The sequence below is a fragment of the Protopterus annectens genome, chromosome 4.part0, assembly GCF_019279795.1.
Source record: "Protopterus annectens isolate FY-2018-M chromosome 4.part0, PAN1.0, whole genome shotgun sequence".
NCBI lineage: Eukaryota > Metazoa > Chordata > Ceratodontiformes > Protopteridae > Protopterus > Protopterus annectens.
The window spans coordinates 115,578,832-115,604,498 of NC_056733.1; the positions used below are offsets into that span (position 1 = coordinate 115,578,832).

General features: G+C 43.1%; 1 protein-coding gene across 1 annotated transcript in view; it reads right to left on the reverse strand.

Moving 5' to 3' along the window:
* The window catches only part of LOC122800223 (protein NO VEIN-like), a 1,589,974-nt gene that overhangs the window by 553,050 nt on the left and 1,011,257 nt on the right, over nucleotides 1–25,667 (reverse strand). Inside the window, exons 15-16 of the mRNA XM_044069716.1 lie at nucleotides 15,151–15,298; nucleotides 12,287–12,464 (exon numbers count right to left, since the gene is read on the reverse strand). Of these exons, the coding sequence (XP_043925651.1) occupies nucleotides 12,287–12,464; nucleotides 15,151–15,298 (326 nt within the window). The remainder of the gene's footprint in view (nucleotides 1–12,286; nucleotides 12,465–15,150; nucleotides 15,299–25,667) is intronic.

Here is a 25,667-nt window from a genome sequence, read left to right on the forward strand (position 1 = left end):
ACAGTAAATGTACAGATGCACTTTTAGAAACATAAACTTTCCCTTCAACTAAAAGCAAATACACCACAAAGGCTTTTGAGCATAGTGAAGGACAGAAAAGGTATAGAAAGGGGGATGGTGGGTGGGTAACCCGGACTGCAACAGTGAATACACTCTAACATCTACATTTATGGTAAGTGTACACAACTGTACTATGTTCTTCGTGTTTCACTGCTGCAGTCATTACATTTGGATAGAATCCCAAAGCTATGCATGGGAGGATGGAACTAAATAGTATTAGGAGCGGCTATAAGAGGCCCTGCAGGACTGCAGTGGAAAAGCCTGCCCTGGATTTGGAAAAGAGAGGTAAATGATAATGCTTTGTGAAGGTATGAACAGAGCTCCAAATAGCAGCTTCTAGAATGTCTTTGGTTTGAACTCCTCTGAGAAAAGCTGCTGAAGTAGAGGCAGCCCTGGTGGAATGTGATCTGATCCCCTTGGGCACCGGTTTACCATCGTGCAAAGAGCAGAAACGAATGCAGTGGCTTATCCACTTAGAAATTGTCTGCTTTGATATAGCCTTCCCCTCTGATCCTGCAGCAAATGCTACCAGTAGTTGCTCAGATTTTCTTAGAGATTTGATCCTGTTTAAGTAGAATCTTAGTTGCCTGTGCACATCCAATGAATGCAGAATCCACTCCCCCTTGTTCTGCGGATTTGGGTAAAATGTTGGTAGATGAATGGTCTGGTTAAGAACCCCACTGGATACCACCTTAGGCATAAAAGGAGGATTGGTCCTGAGGGACACCCTGTCTGGGTAAAATATAATAAAAGGCTCCACTGCCATGAGAGCCTACGGTTCTGAAACCCTTCTTGCTGAAGTGACTGCCAAGAGAAAAGTTGTTCTCCAAGATAGAAATTTTATATCCGCAGTAGTTGCTGGTTCAAAAAGAGGCAGGGTGAGTTTTTCCAACATGAAATTGAGGTCCCATGCAGGAGTTGGAGATCTTCTGGGAGGCCTTAAATTTTTGGCCCCTTTAAGATACTGTTTAAGCAGGGGATGAGAAAAGAGGGGAGGCTCTGTGTTGTAATTAGCCAAGATGGCAGAGGCATGGATTTTTACTGAAGAAAAAGAAAGGCCCTTGTCAAGCATCTCAGTCAAATACTGTAAAATCTGAGGAATATTGGGCTTTGCTGTGTCTGTTCCTTGTGCTTGGTTCCAAGCACAGAATCTCTTCCATTTATCAGCATAAGATTTTCTAGTACTAGGCCTTCTGGCTTCCAAAATGACATCCATCACAGATTTACTGAGAGGTGTTGTTTGAATAATTAAATGATAGGTTCAGAGTTTGGAGCGGAGTGTGCAGAATTTGATTGTTCTACTGAGACAGTAGATGAGGTATTTGAGGCAAGTACCAAGGGGGAAGTTGAGACATATCCCTTAGAAGTGGGTACCAGTGTTGTCGAGGCCAGTCCAGAGCAACTAGGATCATTTTTGGTTTTTCCTGTCTGACTTTTAGTAAGACCTTGGAGAGAAGAGGCAGAGGGGGAAAGGCATAGACTGATAGGTTTTCCCAACTGAAGGATAGGGTGTCCACTTTCCATGCTTTTTTGTGATGAATTCTTGTGCAGAATTTGTCCAGCTGATAATTTTGGGGAGAGGCAAATAGATCTATGTCTGGGCTCCCCTATTTTCGTGCTAACATGCTGAAGATTTGTGGAGCCAGTTTCCATTCGTGTGGGTCCATAAGATTTCTGCTTAGGTCGTCTACCAGAGTATTTTGTTTTCCTGGCAGGAATTGAGCTTGAAGATGTATCTGGTAAGTCAAAGCCGTGTTCCATAATGTCATGGCTAGTCTGCAAAGGGGGTAGGAATGTGTACCCCCCTGCTTGTTTATGTATCACATAAGTGTGGTGTTGTCAGTCTTTATCAGTAGCTGTCCTGGATGAAGCAAGTCCATGAAGGCTGTCAGAGCATTCTGAACAGCTAGCATCTCTTTCTGGTTGATAAGCAGATGCATTTGTTTTGGGTTCCATATGCCCTGAATGCATCTCCCCACCAGGTGAGCCCCCCAAGCATAGTCTGATGCATCTGTAGTTAGGGTTTGGGTGGCAGGGGGTAGAGTGAATGACAGTCCCTTGTTTTGGTGACATGTCTCTGCCCACCAAAGAAACTCCTGTTGTAGGCAGGGAATGAGAGGAATCATTGTTTCCAGACTGTGACAATGCTGGCTCCATAAACATTTTAGGTACTACTGAAGTTTCCTCATATGCAGTCTTACATATGGAATTAGTAGAATGCAGGATGCCATGAACCCCAAAGCCTGCATAATTTGTCTTGAGATAACTGGGTTTTTGTTGCCATTTGTTTGAAGTATATTGTCAGTTGCCTTTGTTTGTCTGGCATAAGGTAAGCCATCTGGGCAGTTGTATTCAAACTTGCACCCAGGAATGTAATTATTTCAGAGGGTACCAGCTGGGATTTATTTTCGTTTATAGTGTACCCCAGGCATGCTACAAGCCTCTTTACAAGCACCAGATGTTGAAGAAGAGTTTCCTTGTCTTCTGCTTGAATGAGACAGTTGTCCAGATAAGGATAAATTTGTATACCTCTGTCTGCAGAATACAATTACTGGTGCCAAGCACTTTGTAAAGACCCTGGGCGCAGTAGATAAGCCTAAGGGCAGTGCAGAGAATTGCTAATGCAAAACACCTGCCTTGAAGCAGAGGTATCTTCTGTATGATTCCCTTACTGGGATATGCAGGTATGCCTCAAGTCTAGAGTCACTAACCAAGCGTTTCTGCCCAGCATAGGCAGTAGCTGTTGTAAAGTCAGCATTTTGAATTTTGGAATGTCCAGGAAAGTACAGTTTTGTACCTACCATAAATGTAGATGTTCGAGGATTCCATTGCTGCAGTCCTGACTATTGGGTATAGTCCGCGTCCCAGTCGGCCCGAATACCAGAGTATAAGGCTGCGTCGGTCAGGCGCATTAGACTGACGTCAGTACGTCAGGGTACTAATGCGCATGACCGACGTCATATCCTCAGTCTTTTCTTGCCCCAGATGTCAGAAGACCCAAAAGACAAGTCCCAAAACAACCTGCACCAAAAACATGTATAATATATACAACAATATATGTATATAAAAATATAAGCATGTAAACTCACCTACACAACCACCCCTAAACACAGAGGGAAGGAGGGAGGGACTGCAGCAATGGAATCCTCAAACATCTACATTTATGGTAGGTACAAAACTGTACTATGTTCTTCGTCTTCCATTGCTGCAGTCCTGACTATTGGGTAGAATCCCAAAGCAGAGGTAAGGGAGGCTGGCAAATTATAAAGTAGTAGGAGCTGACAACATGCCTTGTAAAACAGCTGTGGCAAAACCAGCCCTAGTCTTAGAGTATATAGGAAGGTGATAATGCCTAGAGAAAGTATGCACTGAACTCCAAGTAGCTGCTTCCAGAATATCCTTAGTTGCCACCCCTTAGAAATGCTGTTGAAGTGGCAGTAGCCCTAGTGGAATGAGGCCTAATCCCAGCTGGTATCTCCTTGCCATGATGGGAATAACAAAATGCAATGCAAAAGCCAATCCACCTAGAAATAGTTTGTTTTGACACAGGCTTGCCCTGTGAACTCAAAGCAAAAGAAACAAGTAACTGCTGAGACTGCCTAAAATCCTTAGTCCTGCTCAAATAATAACGCAATTGCCTGTGTACATCTAAAGTGTGCAAAATCTTTTCCCCTTTATTTTGAGGATCTGCAAAAACGTAGGCAAATGAATAGTTTGGTTTAAAGCCACACTAGAAACCACCTTAGGCATAAAGGAAGGATTAGTACGTAATGATACCCTGTCCTTATGGAAAATCAAAAGGGCTCTACTGCCATAAGGGCCTGCAACTCAGACACCCTTCTTGCAGAAGTAATAGCCAACAGAAAAGCAGTCTTCCATGACAAATATTTCAATTCAGCAGTAGCTGCAGGCTCAAAAGGTTGTAGAGTAAGTTTTTCCAACACAAAATTGAGATCCCAAGCAGGAGTAGGAGCTCGGGGTCTTATATTCTTTGCCCCTCTAAGAAACTGCTTGAACAAAGGATGAAAACAAAGGTGGGTCACAATCATAGTGAGCTGAAATTGCTGCAGCATGAATCTTTATGGAAGAGAAGGACAATCCTTTGTCCAATAATTCAGTAAGATATTGAAGAGCCACACTCAAATTAGGCTCTGAAATCTCCAAATTCTTTGCTGTACTCCAAAATAAAAATCTCTTCCATTTTTCCACTCTCCTAGTACTAGGCCTTCTAGCTTCCATAATCACATTTAAAACTCGTTGAGGAAGTTGAGACCTGCTGTGTTTCAACACAGAATATGCCAGGCTGTTAGATGAAGAGAGTGAAGCTTGACATTGAGCAGATGACCGTCCTTCTGAGATAACAGATGAGGAATCAGAGGTAAAGGCCATGGAGGCTTCTTACCAGACTCCGTAGTAGTGGGTACCAGTGTTGCCGAGGCCAATCTGGAGCTATCAAAATCATCCTTGGCCTGTCTTGTCTGACCTTTAATAGTACCTTTGGAAGAAGCGGTAGAGGTGGAAAGGCATACACATGAAGGTTTTTCCAACTGAAAGACAGAGCATCCACTTTCCAAGCTGTGTGATGAAACCCCTTTGTGCAATACTTTGGCAGCTGGTGGTTTAGTGGAGAAGCGAACAGATCTATGTCTGGAGTTCCCCATGACACTGTCAGTTTCTGAAATACATGAAGATCCAGTTTCCACTCGTGGGGATCCATGATTTGTCTGCTTAACACATCTGCTAAGGAGTTCTGTGCTCCTGGCAGAAACCTTGCCTGAAGAGTTAGTTGCAAGCTTAGCGCAGTCTCCCATAAAATCATTGCTTGCCTGCATAGAGGATAAGAATGTGTTCCCCCTTGCTTGTTGATGTACCACATGACAGTTGTGTTGTCTGTTAGAATCAACACCTGCCCTGGAAGAAGTAACTCCTTGAAAGCCATTAATGCAAACTGGACTGCTAACATCTCCTTCATGTTGATATGTAGATGCTGTAGTCTGGCAGGCCACTTGTCTTGTATCCACTTTCCATTTAGATGAGCTCCCCAAGCAATGTCCGAGGCATCTGTCGTTAGAATCTGACTTGCCTCTGGCCGGGTCACAGAGAGTCCCTTGTTTAGGTGACATTCCTGAGCCCACCACAAAAATTCCTTTTGAATGCAAGGTATTATTTGAATGACAGTGTCCAAATCCTGGCAGTGCTGTGTCCATACATTTTTGAGATACCATTGTAGCTTCCTCATATGCAGTTTGGCATTGGGAAGCACCAGAATACAAGATGCCATGAACCCTAATGCTTGAAGGACTGTCCTTGCAGTCAGCACGGACTGATGAGATAGTTGATGGAAGTAAATTGACAGACTCCTTTGTTTGTCCGGGGTTAAATAGGCCATCTGGGCTGCTGTATTCAGTCTTACACCCAGAAAGCACATGTCTTGAGAGGGTACTAGACTGGACTTTATTTCGTTCACAGAATACCCTAGGCATCTTAGCACTGCTATAACATATTCCAGATGCTGTAGAAGGTCTTCCTTTTCTTGAGCCAGAATCAGGCAGTCGTCCAAGTAAGGATAGATTTGAATTCCTTGAAGCCTGAGGTAAGCTATCACTGGAGCCAGAACCTTTGTGAATACTCTGGCAGTAGATAAGCCAAAGGGCAATGCAGAGAACTGATAATGAGAATTTCCAGCTCGAAACCGCAGATACTTTCTGCAACTTATCCTTATAGGCACATGAAGGTAAGCTTCCTTGAGATCTAAAGTTACCATCCAGTGATCTTTGCCCAGCAGAGGTAAAAGCTGTTGTAACGTCAACATCTTGAACTTGGGAATGTCCAAATACGTGTTGAGGAGAGATAAATCCAAAATTGGTCTCCACGTGTTCCCCTTCTTTGGTACAAGGAACAGGCGAGAATAAAATCCTAGGCCCCTCTCTGACACAGGGACTGGCTGAATGGCCCCTATGTGAAGTAACTGTAAAACTTGCTTGTGAGCCTCTTTTCTTTGTAGAGGAGGAGCGTCTGGCATGCCTTTGAAAGGGGCATTGTATGGAAATAAAATCTGTAACCGTGGTGAATGATATCCAACACCCATTTGTCTTGAGTAATTAAATCCCAATTTTCTTTAAAAGAGACAGTCTTCCCCAAAGGAGCTGCCAGGCGTGAATCTGCTGGCAGCTGAAAAAACAGGTCATTGGGTCTGTTTACGAAAGGACTGACCCCTGCCCTCACCAGAAGTCTGAGCAGGTGAACTCCCTGTTCTAGGCCTAAAAGAACTTTGAGCCCTGCCCCTACCACGTCTAGACCTACCCCTAGACTGAGAATCATAAGCAGGATATGTCCACCCTTAGCAGGCCAATTTCTACTAAACTTGGTGGCTGCACCTGCAAAAAATCTTTAACAGTTTGCATAGACTTAGCTTTGTCCTCCATTTTCTTTAAAACAGCTTCCACAGGCGAACCAAACAACAAATCAGACTGTAAAGGAGCATCCAAAATCCTTGTCTTAACATGCTCAGCTAAATTCTGATCCTTCAACCAGGCATGCCTGCGAAGAACAGAGCTGGTAGCAGCCACCCTCGAGGAGGCCTGTACAGCATCTAAACCACATTGCAAAGAATGCTTACCCACTTGTTCAGACACATGAACCAAATCCAGCAACTCTTTACACTCAATACCTTCCGCCAAAGCATCCACCTTAGATTTCAATTGTGAAAGAAGGTAATTCTGATATTTTAACATGTGAAACTGACAATTCAAAGCTCTCATGGCTAAAGTGGAAGAAGTATACACTTTCTTTCCCCACCTATCCAAAGCCCTCGCCTCTTTATCAGTGGGGACAGGATTTTTAACCACAGAAGCTTTTACACCCTTAGGCCCCTGAGAAATAGTTTCTGGGTCGCCCTAGGACTCTTAAACAAATATTTATGAGCTTGGGCACCCTATAATACCTATCAGGCTTAACAGGAGCAGGAGGCAAAGAGTCAGGGTTCAGGAAGCCTCTGCAAAACATCTTCCACCACATTCAACACAGGAGGAATAGCTAAAGGCCTATGCTGGGGTAAAACAAGAACTCAAGCCTTTTCCTAGAGTCAGAGTAATCCTGGCCTTCCCATTTAAAGTGCTCCCTCATGGAATGCAAAGTCTCTGAAAATGAGAAATCCTCAGGTGGAGACGCTGTAGGAGTGGAATCATCCACATCAGAATCAGAATAGGTAGGATACTCCTGCAAATCTTCCACAGAAGATTCTGAAGCCTCAGAACACTGTTCAAAACAATCAAACTCGGTTCCACCCTAGGCCTCTTATCAGGCGGGGCATAGAACCCTAATCATAGTAATCAAATCTTCTGCCATCTTAAGCATATGTTTCTTAGGTACAGAACCTGAAATGGTAGGAGAAGCCCCACTGAAGCTGAAGTAGGCCTACCTCTCATAGAAGTTTTGGCAACAGAAGGAGAGGCCCTAACTACCTTGGGAAGAGAGGGAAGAACAGTCACCTGAGAAGCCCCTCAGCCTGGCCTACCTCCTGAGAAGGCACATCCTGTAAGAGTATAGTTTCTGCCTGGGACTCCATGGAAACTCCTGGCAAAACCTCCGGCTCCACTGAGCCTTCTAAAGAACCCGCGTCCGGGACTGCCGGTTCCTCAACCCTAGGCTTCACTGTTTTATCCTTGCGCTTCTTGGAAGGGCGCGGAGCATCCGACCGCATTTTATAATTCCAACGCTTCCCAAACACTAACCTGGCACAGTCTAACCTCCTCTTAATAGTGCGTTTGTTAAACCTAGCACAAGAGCGGCAACCAACAACGTCGTGCTCAGGCCCTAAACAAGGTATACACAAGGTATGATAATCCCTATGAGGTATCTGTTTCCCACAAGAAATACAGTTATTCACTTTTTCTGACATCCGGTAAAATACTGAGGCAAGAAAAACCAAAATGTTCCCTAACGGGTACTTAGCCAACTCTGTTTCGGTCTGAAACTCCGGTTTCGGAAGTATTTCAGAACGCCAACCTGCACTCGCAAAACTGCTTCTGCATCGGACCATGCGGCAAAAAAGACTGAGGATATGACGTCGGTCATGCGCATTAGTACCCTGACGTACTGACGTCAGTCTAATGCGCCCTGACCGACGTCAGCCTTATACTCTGGTATTCGGGCCGACTGGGACGCGGACTATACCCAATAGTCAGGACTGCAGCAATGGAAGACGAAGAACATCGTGTTCAAAATCGATAAATCCAGTATTGGACGCAAAGAATTGTCTTTTCTGGGTACCAGGAAGAGTCTTGAATAAAAACCTTGTCCTTTTTCCTTTTCTGGTACTGGTTGAATAGCCTTCAAATCCATGAGGGACATAGCTTGTTTCTGAGCCTCTGCCCACTGATTTTGTGGCAGATCTGGCCATCCGTTTGGAATTGGCAAAGTATGGAAATGAAATCTGTACCTCTGGGATACTATGTTCAATACCCACTTGTCCTGGGTAATTAACTACCAATTTTTTACATGAAGTGCTAGTTTTCCCCCCAAGGGGGCTGCCAAAAGATAAGTGCTTGGAGATGGTAGAGGAAAGTCACTGAGACTGCTTACTGTAGGGTTGTCATTTGTTTCCTCCACATTTGGAGGTGGAGGCACCCCATTGCTTTGACCTGTAAGAACCCTGTGATTGGTATCTGCAGCCTTCTGAGCACCTGGATTTGCCTTGAGTGGCTCTGTTGGACACCAGAAAGGACCAATTTTTAGTAGGCCAGTGTCTACTGAACCTGGGTGGCTGCACTTGCAAGAAAATCTTTTACAGTTTGAATAGATTTAGCTTTGTCTTCCATTTTCTTTAAAACCTCTTCTGCCTTATTACCAAACAGAATGTCATGCTGCAAAGGGGCATCCAACAATTTAGCTTTAACATGATCAGGCAGATTTTGCTCCTTGAGCCAGGCATGCCTTTTAATCACAGATCCAGTAACTGCGGCCCTGCAAGAGGCCTTCAAGGAATCAAAACCACATTGCAAAGTATGCTTTCCAACCTGTTCTGCTGAATGCAATAATTCCTGTAATTCTTTATTTTCCACACAATCAGAAATCAACATCATTTTCTGTTTCAGTAGGCCCATAACATGCTGATATTTAAGCATATGAAACTGGCAGTTTAAGGCTCTGATTGCCAAGGTAGTAGATGTATAAACCTCCTTTCCCAATCTATCAGCGCCCTGGAATCTCTATCAGAGGGGATAGGATTTTTGGCTGTAGAGGCCTTAACACCCTTGGGACCCTGTGAAATAGTCTCAGGGTCAGCAGCAGGATTTCTGAATAGAAATTTGTGAGAGTCAGGAACCCTGTAATATCTGTTTGGCTTACTAGGAGCCGGAGGTAGGGAATCGGGAGCCATCCTTAATTCCGAAAACACATCATCAAGAATGTCTAATAACAGGAGGTATAGCCAAAGGCCTATGCTGAGGAAGAAGGAAATCCCGTAACCTCTTTTTTGATTCAGAGAAGTCCTGACTCTCCCAGTGAAAATGTTCCCTTAAAGTATGCAAAGTTTCACCAAAAGAGTAATCCTCAGGAGGAGAAGCAGATGGGATGGATTCCTCTGCATCAGAATCCTCATAGGGTGGAATGGAAAATTCCTGACCAGAAGAGAAATCAGAAGAAATGGAAACCTGATATGAAGATTCATAATCAGTGCCTTGCCTAGGCCTCTTAGCAGGGGGGGGGGGGTGTTGGGAACCCCTGATCAAGGTAATTAAGTCCTCAGCCATTTTGATCATCTCTTTTTAGGCATAGGGGCCTGAGCACATGGCTCATGCGTCGGTTTTTTAGACATAGAAGATGCTTTTGATCTTGTTTTTGAGGCTGACGTCGGTTTTATATAAAAATGTTGAGGCCTGAAAACACCCTCAGAAGCCAGTGCCTGCTCAGCGGCTCCAGACCCATCCAAGGGAGAGACATCCGTGGGTTCAATACTCTTCAGAATCTCTCGGCATACCGGACTCCGCATGGGTCTCGGTAGAGGCCTGCGACTCAAAAGTAGTGGGTATCAGGGGCTGCGAAAGTGTCTCACTGAGTACAGGTGAACCGTCGACTGGCTTAGGAGAAGCTTCATCGGTTTTGGACCTCAACGGTCTGTCTCTGTCTTTTTCTTTGCATTTTTTGTGAACTCCGGTAGTCTTAATACTAACAGACGACATTTCAGAATAATTAAATCTTGATCCAAAATATTTAGAAGCAAAACTATACCGACGTTTAATAGTGCATTGGTTAAATCTAGCACAAAACTGACAGCAAGGCACGGTATGATTTGGGCATAGGCAAGGAATACAGTATAAATGGAAATCCTTATGAGGTATTTGCTTCCCACAAGTAATACAATTATTAACTTTTACTGACATCGGTAAGGAGCAAGAAAAAGTTTCCCTAATGGGGTACTTAGCTTTAGTTTGAAGACTTTGGTTCTGAAACTCGAATGCGAAAATTTCAGGAGTCGGCCGACCGGCACTTGTGAACTGCTTCTGCTTCGGGCACCGCGCGGCAAGTAAGATTGAATAAAATGGCATCAGCTGCATGTTTTATACCCCTGATGACCTGACGTCATGGAAGAGGAGACAGCAACCGATGCAGGACCCAATACTTTGCTATTCAGGCCGACTGAGGACAACCTGCCAGCAGATTACCCAAATGTAATGACTGTAACAGTGAAACACAAAGAACATCTACACAGGGTCTTTATGCACAAATGCCTGGTAGACAGAACACTGCATACGATCGTGGGAAGCACCCAAACAGAACAGACACTGACTGGGACATTCTTAATGGGGAATCTGCTTCCCACACTGACATTCTCCCTCTCTGGATGACAAAAACAAAAACCACAAAAAAATCGAAAAAAGATAAGAAACCCCCAGAGGAGCACTTATCTGAAAACATGGCTTGGTAACCAGTACAGCAGAAGGGTGTTCAGACTGATGCTCAACAATGGTGTTTGGACTGGCAGCAAAGTTGTTCTCCATGTGTGCAGCCGTACATCACTTTTATGTCTACGCCTTGCGCAACGAGCATAGGTGTGACATACAATGTCTCTAATTACTACAGGCTTTGTTATACTGGCCGGATGTTGGGCTAACCTTGTCAGGAGATCTCAAGTAAAGGATACTACCAACAGTGATATTGAAGGACATCTTAAGTTTACACAGAGCCCTACCTCTTCTAGCTAAAGACACATCAGTTGTTGTTGTTGTCTCTTTCGGCTTTTCCTGGTTAGGGGTCGCCACAGCGGAACTCCGGTCCGCTAACGATTGGCAGTAGATTTTTACGTGCCGAGTTGCCAGCTCTGACGCACAACCTTCAACGAAGGTACGCCCATTCACACAAGTCTCCACACAGAAGACGCTCTAGCTGAGACTCTAACAGAACGTCTTACTGTGAGGCGACAACGCTACCGCAGCACCACCACCGCAGTATAGCACTGTGAATAGTCCAGATTTCCTGTTTCAGTTGTGGTCAACATGATAATACTTTTTATTATTTTTATTTATTTATTTATTTATTTTTAAAAAGAAACGTGTTAAAAATATTTCTGTAGTTCCTTCAAACAGTTTTTTTTCGATATCTAGCTAAAGACACATCAGTAGATATCGAAACAAAAACTGTTTGAAGGAACTACAGAAATATTTGTAACACATTTCTTTAAAAAATAAATAAATAAATAAAAAATAATTAAAAGTATTATCATGTTGACCACAACTGAAACAGGAAATCTGGACTATTCACAGTCCACCACTTTAATCAGGTCAGTAATGAAGTGTCATGTGTCCACTAGTTAAGAAGTAAAATATCAATATCAATTTTTAAGTTAACTACAGATCAGCACCATTTTAACTAACCACACACACAACTGTTTAAACACTATTAACTGTTTTTGAAGCAGTCTTTCAACATGACTACTGTCCCCACTCCCCCAGTCTCTATATAAACCATCTCCAATGTCATGCAAACTTGGAGACAAAAGAATCTCACCTTTTCAATCTTCAATGAGCTACACAACCTCACCGCAAACTACAGCACGTAACACAATGCAAGCTCTTACATACCAAGATGTTGACAATATGCAAACATGATTTCACAGACACTTTTTTGACCTTAAGGAGCAGCACATGCTCAACAGTGTGCTCTCTTAAAATCATTACTAACATTTATGTTAACAATGAGAAGCCATGAAAAAAATCATCTACATTACCTATATAACCATATACATGTCTCCCTTTAGTGCTTCTTCCAATGTCACAAATTGCCTTGATATTCTCTTCTTCAAATCCACATTCATTGTTCAAAAGATACACAGTAGTTTTTTCAACTACAAACACTAGAGCAGGCTTCATTTCTTCATTTTCAGGGTAGCAGTTGTCATCAGCATTCTAAAAGGGTAAAATAGTGAAAAAAATTACTTAACAGTGAATCATGCCATTCACAGAAAAGAGAAAACCCCAAACAAAAGCATTAACTCCAAGTTTGGCTCTGTATGAGATTTAACTATTTGCAGTTATTATATTAGAGATTACAAGGCCAGAAATGGACTCCACAAGAATATTTAAGATTTTAACTTTCTTTGCCAAGTTCATAGGGTACAAAAATAATCCAGGCAAGACCAAGGCCACTGCTGTCAGCATAGTCCTGACTCGTGACCTGGTTCAAGCAGTTTCCCTATCATTTTTTTGCAGGGCGGTGGCTTGTAACTAAGGGAAAGGTGGATGAAGAGTGAGGAATAAGTTATTTATTAGGTGGGTTCTCGCTAAAAACGGTGACCCCTGGCAGATTTTCTGGGAGGGGATGGTCTCGGGTCAAGACAGTCTTGGTAGTATTGGCAAAGTAGGTAGCTCCAGCAGTCACTACCACATCCCCCTGTACTCATTCATGTCTTATAACCTTTACAGAGTGAGACAGAGAAGGGACTGGCAGACTGTTGTTCCAGACTTCTTTTTCTCTTCTCCATCTCTCTTTCCTTATCCAGCTTATTCACCTTTCTATTTACCCTGTCCTATAAAGAAGGGAAAAGTCCTTTCAAAATTATTTTACTTTTACTGTCTTGTAAAATGGCCCTATGAATATCACAGGAGATGTTTATGTATTCAGGCCCCACGCATACCACATGTAATTTGTGAGTATCCTGGGGCAAGATCTTGTGCTAATGAGCATATTTCCTGAAACCTACGGTTTAGTCCATGATACGTTTAACACAGTAAACAAGTAACAAAAACCTACATGCTATAAGCTCACTGTTAAATGGGAAGCAGCAACTCGCTGTGAAGGAAAAATTGGACCAACAAAGACTAGACTACGCCTGACTCGCTGAGCTGGGAAGTAAAGGAAAGATATAATTTTTTTTTTCTTTTTTATATGTATAAACTCACAAAAGACAGAGAGAAAGGAAACGAAATGTAGTGCAACTGTCAGGAAACCAGTGAAAAACAACTTAGCTGCAAGGTTGTCGCTTGGAATTCAAATGAAATCTGGGAGTTACTGTGGAATACAGGTGCATCATGAGACCATCAAACAGGTCAAGCTTTTGGTAAATGAACTTGCTGGGTCAACACCACCTAATGGATGGACTGGATAATGTAACATCAAAGGCTCTCTGGGTTATTTAACCTGTGGAGAGGGAAGTATCATTAACCCCATCCAAACTTTACGGCTGATGGGTTGCTGATTCTGCACATTTTCCAAGGAGCAATATGTGCGATGATAGGGACTTTAAAAAACAGATGTCACCTAAGAGGTCTCTGAAGGCAGAGGCGTACTGGGTGCCTGCAGCTGGCATTCAGTCTTCAGTCACAGCATTGGGGACACCTCCCTAATGCCACCTTCCTTATGCAGTTTTCACACAACCAAACTGAGTTGCTGTCATGTTCCAGCATAGACACTTGCGATAAACTAGAACTGAACTGTTCTGTGCAGCTTCCCTGGGACAATCTTCTTGCTTCATACTTCATCTTCAGTGAATCTGTCAATGCAGAATACGTGCAAAAAACAACAAATTAAAAGTAAAACATAAGAGGTACAAAGCCGCCTTCTGACACTTAACACGGACAGTGATACTTGCAAATATTTTATGTTAGACGGTTGATGGAAAAGACACAGAGGTAGTTCAACTAGGAAGGGAATTTTCTAGCAAATTAATCGGAATGGGTAACCCACAAAATCAAAGAGTGAAGCTAAAAACGGTTCTGATGGGAGTCAAGCAACTGGTAATAAAGTCATACTGGGGCATCTTATATCAAGAACTTTGTTTAAATCAAGATTTATCATTTAAGGAAATAAAGTAGGTACACATCAAACGCTTCAGTTCTACTCTGCATTACGCTTGTCTATGAAGACTTTGCTACAGTAAAAGCAGCCCCTAATAAATCAACTTTAGAAAATCATTTCATAACACTTACACTGGAAGCAAAATGAGAAGTGGCAAATACTGAAGAATACCAAGTCAAAAAGAAAAGCTGGAATATTAGTATGATTTGCTGCAAACCAGCATACAATCTTCTAAAGCAATAGAGATGAAAAAAAAAATGCTCAAAACCACTTCCTATAATGTTTAATAAAAGTACAACAGTGTTCTTACCAAAGACAGCAGACACTTCACACAAATAAAACCATTTACTAAAAGGAACCACAGACTGCTAGATTTTAAGCTATTTGGTTAAAATAAGCAAACACGTTTCAACCACTTGTGTCATCATATTTACTGAAGCATTTTATTTGCCCTTTCCACTAGTTAATGATTCAAAAAAATTTTACAATCTATTTCACATCCGAATGTTCCTCTTCACCCTACAATTAAACCTGTGAAAGGATATCCTGATGCTGTAATGAGCACAATGCTGTCAAAACAAGGGGGAGGGCTGACATAACAGTTATAGAGTTAAGATCTTAAAAACAAAGCACCACGACATCATTAAGGAAAAGGCATCTTTTTCATTTATACACATTTCGAACCCGAGTTTCCAACCTGTACAACAAAATGACAAGCAATGAAAAACACATTTTCCTTAACACACTAATGGAATTAAGATCTGCAACACCTCAAAACAAAAGAATCATAAAACTTGCCTGTATAAGTTCCAAGACAAAGTGCGTATCTTTACTATACAGCTCTTTGGACAAGCGTTCCAGGCTTCTTCCTAGACGGCTCTGGTGAACATCCATTAATTTCTGACCCTCTTCATTCAGGTGAACTCCGACGCCAAATTCTTCTTTTCTTTAGAATAAAAGAAGCAAATCTGAATTTGTATCTGGAAAGGTTTCTAACAAATATATGTGTAAGAAGAAACAAACTCTCTGAATGTCTAATACTTTGCTTAGCATCAGTTACAATTTATATTTAAATTTATGCTTGTTAAAGCTATACAGCTGTGTTTATTATAGTCTTTCAAGACCACAAATATACCTACAAATACCATTCTACAATCTACCCTGGTGGCAGGTTAAAGCAACATAAACTGGTTAATAGGTGTTTTTGAACTTTTGCCAATATAAATGGTGTTAGCCCATAAACAGGACTTGAACTTGGACTTTCTCATGCACCACATTACCCAAGAACTTATCTTGTTCCGGTCCTTAAGATATGGACAGTGATGAATTTTATGCATGAATTATATGTTAACAAGGTACAACTCAATGACCTACAGGTTCTTTCACAGTCAAAACACAAGGAAACAAAGAATCCAACAGGATGGTAAAATTATATAAACAGAATAATCTGGTCGATCAAAAACAAATAAATGAATGAATATAAAGATTCTTGGCTCTAAGAGAAGTAGCTATCAGAAGTAGACAGCACTCGCAGCTTAAGTGTAAAAGGAAGCTAAACAGAGCGGGAGAGTTCTATCCTTAACCTCACCCATACTACTAGAAAGAATTAGTCCTTAAGCTGCCTGCAAATCATCTGAAGACTGGAAAAGAGAGAGAGGAGGCAGGATAGGTCAAATTTAAGTCACAGCAGTCCACTGTATTCACAATGGTTTACATAGATTCAATGTAATAGCTTCATTCTGAACCACAGTGACAAGTCAATGACTCCAAAAGAAGAGAGGTCAGGCAATTCCATAAAATGGTTAGAGAAATTGAAAATGCTCCTGTCTTCACATCTGTGGCAGAAAGGAATATCTGATGCATGAAGAAATGTCCTGGGGCTCTAAGGCTGTGGAAAGGTTTGCACCGGGTGTGCAAATCTATGAGAAAATATGGTGGGACATGGTAGAAGAATGATAAGGAAAACAAAGTAACTGGTGGGTAGGCTAAAAGGTTTGGCAAATACAGTAAAGTAGCTCGAGTCCATCAGAGGCTCAAAAACGAATATGGATACTTTGCCAAAGTGATATTAAACATAAATGCACTTCCCTGTTAAAACCACTATAACACAGAACTTAAGGAATCATTTCTCCACCCTTAGATGATGATGATTTGGGCATCTGACGGGTTAGACTTGAGTATTTTTTTTTTTGTCTCTCACAGGCACAAACATACAAAACTATCTTTAAAGTCTAAGATTAACAGCTATTTTAATAAAGGTTCCATGCCCAACAGCGACTAAGGTTTTAAATGCAGCAACACCAAAGGAGTAGACAGGCAGGGAGTGGAAGGAGTTAACGGATATTTAGCCCTCTTGGTGGAATTATTTCACTTGTGGAAAGTGGGAAAACCACCATCTGTGTTTCAGGCAGAAAGTAGGCCCTTGAGAGAAAAATGCCCTTTGATGTCACTCACTGTCTGTTCCCTTCATACCCCCTTCCTGGCACTTCACTGGGTGAGTACAGGGGACACAGTAGCAAGCACAAATCTAAGTACCATTGATGGCTATCTGAATGATGGCCTGTTGAGTCAACTTCCACCCTGGCAATGGGGAACAAATGGGCCAAATGACTGAGAGCCAATGATCAACATGGGAAATATGAGCAGAAAAAAATGTATGTACTCACCATAATGTTATATTTGTGTTATCCATTTTCATTCTTCCTCAACTGATGGGTCTTGGATCCAACTCAAGACACTTCTTCCAGATCCTTGGATCCAAACTCTTGATCTTCTCCCCTTTACCCATAATGCCCCACCAGAATAACATGCCTCAGATGGATTTTGCTGCCCAGAGTTGTCAAAGGATACTACCTTAAGAGAAATAATAAAGTTATATAATAAGAAAAAGGAGTTGGAGTTCAAACAAGAGTGCTGTGCAGGCAAAAAGTAGCTCTGTTCCTAGAAACCAAATCCAATTTGTTAAGAGCAATAACAAATATGAGCACTGGAATAAGTGGCAGCTGCACAAATTTCATCTATGGGAGCTCTAGATCAAGAAGCTGAAGATACAGCCACATACCTCATGGAATGAACTCCAGGAGGCTTAGGTGTGGGACAAACCTCTTTTACTATAGACAAAGGAGATACAACTAGTTAACTATTTGGCCAGTGTAGCTTCAGAAACTGTCTTTCCCAATCTATTAGGTGAGAAGGATACAAACAACTGGTCAGTCTTTCAGTAATCTTTGGTTCTATGGAGATAAAACCAAAGTTGTCTACATATATCTAAAAATATGGAGCATGTACTCACCCTTGTTTTAAAAATTGGAAAGAAAACAGTTATGTTAATGGCCTGGTTGATATTAGACTTGGAAGCTACTTCAGGGAAAAAAGACAGGATGGTCACCCATAAGGAAACCATACTTTTGTGCAAATCCAGAAAAGAAGATTTAGAAAATAGAGCCTGGAGTTCGGATACTCATCTAGCTGATGTAATAGCAACTAGAAAAATGGCTAAGACAAAAACTTGAGGTCTGACTTGGCTGAGGGTTCAAAGTGGCCTTGGGTCAGAGCTTGAAACAAAACAGTTAAATCCCGAGGAGGAGTAGGATCCTTTAGTGGAGGTCTAAGAAAAAAGTTATTTGAGAAAGGCTTTGCATAATTTAGAAGAAACTAAGGAAGAATTATCTTCACTTAGAAGTTTGAAATGGCAGCCAACTGGACCTTAAATGGGGGAAAACTAACCCTTTCACTGAAAACTGAAGCTAAAAAATCAAGTACCACTAGAACAGGGGCAGGAAAGGGGTCCATATCCCTCGAGGGTCCAGAACACAAATCTCTTCCATTGCTTTTATAAATGTTTCTAGCAGAAGGTTTTTGAGAAGATAAAATATGAAACTGGGAAGGAGAGCCTGGGTTATGTAGCAATCATTGGGACTGGAGAAACCAGGTGGTCAGTTTGAGGCCTGTTAAGTCCGGATGAGCCATAACCATTGGGTGAAGCAGGAGGTCTGGAATGGGATCTAGTATCCAGGGCAGATGTAGAAGACGAGGGCAGAGGAAGGGGAAAGAATAGTTATGTAAAATCCTACCATAACCACAGATGTCCTTCTCTTCCATCTTGCAGTATTCTTAGAGTGGGATTCCCCGCCTCAGGCGACCTGAACATCGGCTCCTATACAAAAGTTTAAGCCTGGCTGCTGTGGGTGTGTGGGATGTCACACATAGGGCCATAAACCAGGGCAATTCAAAAAAATTCAGACCAGCAGACTGTGGCAAGCAAATACATTTAATATAGTGCTAAAAACCACATAAAAAAAAACAAAAAATAAACCAGGAACCTTAAATGTAATGTCTGCGCGCACAGACCTCAAAACTTGAAAGCCCAGTTGGACAGTCCTAAGAGAGCAATAAGTGATGTCAGCCAGAAGTGCAGAGTGTCATACACTGGCTAGTGTGCTCTTGATCTACGGTTATGGTAAGACTTTACACAACTATTCTATGTCCTTTTATTCCTATGTTGCAGCATTCTTAGTGTGGAAGAATACCACAGCTTAATTAGAGGGAAGGGTGGAGGTAGATGTAGAAGATTACAGAAAACCCTACAGGACTGCGCTAGCAAACCCTGCCCCGGCTCTGGAGACGTGGTCCAATTTGTAGTGTTTGATGAAGGTGTGAATTGTGGACCAGTTGGCTGTGTCCAGCCCTTTGAGGAAGGCTTTGGAAGTAGCCATACCTTTAGTAGAGTGAACTCTTACCCCCTGAGGTAAGTGCTTGCCATGGTGCGAGTAGCAGAAGGAAATGGATTTTCTGATCCAACATGAAATAGTTTGTTTGGAGACTGCCTTGCTCAGAGCCCTGGGGTGGAAGGATACAAATAGTTGGCTAGATTTTCTGAACGACTTAGTTTTGTCTACTAGAATCTAAGTTGTCTGTGCACATCCAGGGAATGGAGAATCCTCTCACTATCATTGGTTGGAGAGGGAAAGAAGGTAGGCAGGTGAATGGATTGATTTAAAAACAGTCCGTTGACCACTTTAGGCATGAAGGAAGGGTTAGTGCACAGGGTCACACTATCCTTGCGGAAGGTAGTGTGAGGGGGGGGAGGTGTTGAGAGCCTGCAACTCTGACACTCTTCAAGCAGAAGTAATGGCCACCAGCAGTACAGTGGTGGGGTGGGTTTTCTTGGTGGTCTGATGTGTAAGACCCCTCTCAAGAAAAGTTTTACATCCAGCCTGGATAGCAAAGGGGAATCTAAAGGTAGACAAGCTAAAATGGCTGAAAGGTGGACTTTCACTTAAGAGTGGGAAAGGCCAGCCTTAGAGTTCACACACATAGGCAAGGACTAGGGATGGGTCTGCCTGGCCGGGGTCCCTGTCCTTATGTAGACAGCATTTGGAGAATCTCTCCCATTTTGATAAGTATGATTTCCTACTAGCAGGTTTCCTGGCCTCCCTCAGGACTGTAAGCACGCCCTCTGACTAGGGGTGTCTGAAAGGGATTAGAAGTTTGTCACCAAGAGTGTTAGCCCTACCATCTGTTGGTGAGGGTGAATTAGAGTTCCTATCTGTTGTGTGAGTAGGTCTACCTTGTGGGGTAACTTGTGGTGATTGCCCTTAGCTAATAAGAGAAGTAGGGGGAACCAGTGCTGCCTTGGCCAGTAGGAAGTCACCAGCAAGATTTTTGGTCTGTCCTTCCTGATTTTCAGTAGGACCTTTTGGATTAGAGGGAAGGGTGGAAAAGTGTATTGAAACAGTCCCTTCTGTGGAATGCTGAAGGCATCCACTCCTCCAGGCAAGTGGACAGTGATCCTTGGTGCAGAATTTGTTCAATTGTCTGTTCTGGGGGGAGGCAAACAAATCCACTTGAAAGATCTCCCTGTTCAACATCCACTCGTGTTGTAGAGACGATGTTCTGCTGAGAATGTCCGCTTGTTTGTTGTCCTGAGAGGGGATGTATGAAGCCTATAGGGTTAACCTGTGCCTGGAGGAGAGGTCCCAATTTTGTAATGTTATCTGGCACAGGAGGTAAGCTCCGGTCCCTCCTTGTTTGTTGAGATGCCACATGACTGTGGCCTTGTGTGTGAATATCTGAAGGGGGCCCGGTTGCAGGATAGGAAGGAATGCCTTCAGAGCCAGAAGAACTGCATTCATTTCTCTTACAATGATATGCTTCTTTTGAAGGGTAGGATTCCATGCCTCCTGTACCACGAAACCTTTCAAGGTAGCCTTCCACCCTATGTCTGATGCATCTGTATGCATAAGTTGGGCTGGGGAGGGAATTTGAAGTAGAAGTCCCAGGTTCTGAAGTATTTGTTGAATTCACCACCTTAGTTCTGTTTTGAGGCTGGGCAGAATGGTAATTTGTTGCTCTAGGGAGTGTTGGTGTTGTGACCACACATTTTTCAGATACCAGTGGGACTTTCGCATGTGCATTCTGGCTAGAGGAAGCATAGGGATGGTGGCTGCCATCAGTCCCAGGAGTTGCAAGAATTGTCTTACAGATATCTGAGGAACTAGTAATAGGCTTTGGAAGTGAATGGAGAGTGACAGGACTTTGTCTTGGGGGAGGAAAGCCTGCATCAGGTCTGTTCTGATCCTGGAGCCCAGAAAGATTTTGTCTTGCTGCGGGAGTAAGGAAGATGTCTGTAAGTTGAGGGTGAAACCCAAGTTTTTTAGTAGGGAAGTGGTGAAGATGATTTTGGAGGATGTCTTCTGTTTCTGCTAGGAGGAGGATGTTGTCTAGGTAAGGAAAGTTTTGGACACACTTGGTTCTGCAGTAACCAATGGCTGGGGCTAGGCATTTTGTAAATACCCTGGGTGCAGTACAGATACCAAAGTGCGAGGCTGTAAACTGAAAATGAGAACAGGGCCCAGTAAAATGTACGAATTTCCTGTTGGAGGGTTTTATGGGAATATGGAGATAAGCTTCCTTTAGATCTAGAGTGGCCATGAAAGCCTGGGCTAGTATTAAAGGGAGAAGAGTTTGAAGGGATAGCATCCTTAATGCTGGGACTTTTAGGAACCAGTTTAGGAAGAATAAATCTAGTATCAGTCTCCAATGGCCATCTTTTTTGGGACCAGAAAAAGTCTCAAGTAAAATCCTTTTTCTTCCTGTCCTGGAGGGACAGGTTTTATTGTTCCTAATCTCAGAAGGTCTAGTAGTATGTGAGGTATGAGGTGGAGCTGATTTTTGGGGGAAAGGGGATGGGCCTTGGAATGGGTTTTTCCTTCCATGAAAGGAAATATCCACTTTGAATGATAGTTAGTACCCAGTGGTCTGATATGATGGTTTTCCAAAAGGGGAGGCAGTGGGGGAGCAGGGTGACAAAGGTAGATGGGCAAGGCAGTCATGCATTGTTGGGTCCACTTCTATCCTGAAAGGGCGGTCTTGGAGTAAGATGTGAGGTAACTGGTCTGGAGTAGGTTTGCCTCATGGTTCTTCTCCTCTGCCTGGTAGAGGAGGGGGTAGCAGAGGAAGGGGTTCTCCTGACAAAGGAAGTCTTTGCAGGATAATTCCTGTAGCATTTACAAAAGGAGACACAAGCAAATAGTCGATGTCCTGAAGCACCTTACTTTTCTCCTGCAGGTTTTTAAAACGTTCTGCAGATTGTTTGCCAAACAAGAGGTTATGGTCTAATAGGGCGTCTAGGATTTTAGACTTGAAATCCTCTTGAAGTGGTTGGAGGCGAAGCCAAGAATATCTTCAGAGAACTGAAGCAGAAGCTGCAGACCTAGCAGAAGCCTCTGCGGCATCATAACTGCACCTAATGGAATGTCTGGCTAGCTGAGAATCCAGGGATAGTTTAGATGCTCTCTCAGTTTTGGTAGGACAGTTAGCAGTGGAAGCCAAGAGAGTGACGGCTTGTGAAACTAGGTCCAAGGCATACTTTATCATGTGAGTTTGGTAATTGATAGCTCTAAAGGCCAGGGTGGAGGAGGTGTACACTTTTTTTCCCCAATCCTGTCCATTCTTTTACTATCCTTATCAGTGGGCAGAAGAGATGCTGAAGGAATCAGTCTAGATTGCTTGTCAGGGGAGACAGCAATTACTGCGGGGTCTGCCAGAGGAGGCTTTACTAAGAATTTCTGGTCATCGAGTACTTTGTAGAACCTGTACGGTCTCTTAGGAGCAGGTATTTGAGTCTGGATTCTTGGATGCAGATGTGAAAGCATCCAGATAATCAGGTAAGACAGGTGGGATGACTGACGGAGAGGGAGATTCCACTTGAAGGAGTTCAAAATACCTCTTCTGGGTGTCAGTCATCTGGGTAGGGTCCCATTTAAAGTATTCTTTCATTTTTGTAATTGTTTCCCCAAATGAGATATCCTCTGGTGGGCAGTCCTCTTCAATGGATTCCTCATCTGGGGAATAGTATTCCAGAGAGGAGGCAATTTGTGAAGTATAAGAAATAGATTCATCAGAAGATGAGTAATAGGCTTCCAGATCCTCCTCTTCTTCTTGGGCAGTAGGCAAGGGGAAAGAAGTAGCAGAGGCAGGCCTAGGACTAAACACTGGAATAGTGGAGGGGGAAAAAGGCTGTGGGCCTTAGGGCCATCAAGGCGTTAGTAAATGATTGCCAGTCTGGGACTCTTTTCAGGGGCTGGAATCAGGTGTTTTGTTTTTTTATTTCTGTTTAGAAGGCGTAGGTCAGGGAGAAGGCCTGGGTTCTGGAGTCTGGCCTTCAGATAATGGCATCCCGGTCGGTTGTCCAACTGTATCTTGTTTCCCCTCAAAATTGGTAGGGACAGAAGTCTGTGCAGTCTCCGTGGATGCGCTGGCCATAAGTTTCAAGAGACTTCCTTGATGGGAGCTATTGAAGTACACAGTTCTATTGTATGCCCCTAAACCCCTAAATCGGAAGCTGGCAGGAAGTCCGATGGTGGACAGGCAAGGGAAGTAGGCCTGGAAAACTTGGCCTTTTTCTGTGGTGGTTCAGTCAGAACAGCCGATTCGGGATCCATCCTGAGCGCAAGTTTTTTCAGTCTTTGTTCTCTAAAAATAAGTTAAGGGCGGACAGATGGCTATGAAGGGTATTTGGAACAAAAGATTGGCAAATGGAACAAGCTGTATGGTCATGCTCCTTCCCTAGGCAAAAGGCGCAACGGTCATGTTTGTCTTTATGCGGTATCTGATGCCTGCAATAGCATTTGCCCTTCTTAGCTGATATCGGCTAATGATAACTACAGCTGACCAAGCTCAAGCAATATAGATGAAAAAATTCTCCAACGGGGTACTTAACTTTTAAGAAGTCTTCGAGTATAGCAGCAAAGCGATCAATGTGATGATGTCTGCGGCTGAAATGTTCTGAGGTCTGTGCGTGCAGACATCACATTTAAGGTCCCTGGTTTATGGCCCTACATGTGACATTCCACGCACCTACAGCAACCAGGCTTAAGCTTTTGTATAGGAGCAGACGTTCGGGTTGCCCGAGGTGGAGAATCCCACACTAAGAATACTGCTACATAGGAATAGAAGGACATCAAAATTTGACAAGGCCAAAAAGGTGCAATAAGAATAAATGCGCTCTTCAACCAAGATGCTTTCTGCAGAAATTTGGAGATAAGAGGTATCAGGGGAAAGTAGAGAGAAGACCAGGACAATTGTGGACTACATCAACAGCATCTCTCAGTGACTCCCCCATTGAAAGGATTAGGGCAAAGTACCTGCTGCAATTACTGTTGACAGGAGAAGCAAAAAGTTTGCAGCACGGCTTGCACCACTGATGGAAAATTCTCTCTGCCACTGACATTGAGAGACCACTCGTGAAGCATCAGAACGGACCTGCTAGTTTGTCTGCAATAAAGCTGTCTTTCCTGGGTATGTTCTTTGCTATTGGAGAGCAGCCTGAAAAAGATTGCCCATTGCTACACTCCCGTTGTTTCTCAACATAGGAGGCAAGATGTTTCCTCCCTGTTTTTTGATGTACCAGTCTACAGATACATTGTCCATCTGAATAACAATGGCCCCGGAGGAGAGAGCATCTTGAAAAGCCTGCAATGCTAGGAGGACTGCTCTCACTTCCTTGGACATTGATATGCATCTTGTCCTCTTCTGATACCACGTACCTTGGACCATCCTTCCCAAGTAGAGGCCCCCCCATCCCAGTTAGGAGGCATCTGTGGTCACCATGGCCATGAGTAGGGGAAGAAGTAAAGATATTTTTTGCAAGATTTAGTGATTTTGACAGGAGCAGGCCAGGGAAGAACAGATCACTGTACTGACAAGAGTCAGTTTTAGAATCCCCATGTGAAACCCTGGCAAATGATCTGGGATCAGTGTGTTTGAATTTGTGTACATGGAAGACGGGCTATCAGTGTGGCCGTGTTTAGACAAGCAACTATGAACTTCAGACTCTGCATGATTGTGGATTGAGACTTGTAACTGACTGATGCCAAGGTAAAAACACGACTGGAGCAAGTAGTCCCTTGCTTGTAGAAGTAGATGCCTGGTAGGTAAGGAAACACACTGAATCACAGCAGTCTCAGGTGAGCTGCTACCACTGCCATGCAGTGATGAACACACTGGGGGCTGTAGTGAGGCCAAAGGGCAGTGCTCTGAACTGCTAATGACTGTCTCCTACACGGAAGCACAAACACCTCCTGGAGTCCCTGTTCATTTTGATGTGATAGTACGTATTCTGAAAATCAGTTGAGCACATCCAATGGCCCTTTTTGCAGTACATAGACTGAACTGGAATTATATGGAACCTTGTATATTTAACACACTAGTTTAACCTGTTAAAATCCATAATGGGTTTCAAGTCCCCCGTCGTTTTAGGTACTAAAAAGAACCTCAAGTAATTTCTGGATCCTGTCTGGTATGGGAGGACCTCCTGGATGACTCACTTTCTGAGCAGCTTTACGTCTAATGCTGTCATCTCCCTCTGACTGGGTGGAACATTGGGGACTCTCTTTGTTCGTTCTTGCAAAGGGAATTTGGGAAAATGGTATGATAAAACCCCTGGAATTAATTCTCTACACCCAGGAATATTTTGTGATGGATGCCCAGGCTATTTGGTGCAAAAACAAATGACCCTCGAGTGCCTCCAGACGGCAACAGTCGGGGCCATCCTTCAAGACTGTTGGCAGGGTTCGTCTGAGAAATAATCCTGGAAAGCCTGGTTCTGTGGGTCAACTCTACCTCAAGGGGAGGGTTTTCCATTAGAGTTTCCCCTCTGTAACTGGGAGAACTATCTCCTCACGAATCTTGAAAAGGACCCTGGGATTTGTGGAACCACTTCTTTCTAGCCCTCTCTTTGATTCTGAAAAAAGGGCCTTTGAGGGTTAGAAAAACAAATTCCTACACCAGCAATGTCTTTCTTTCAACCTTAC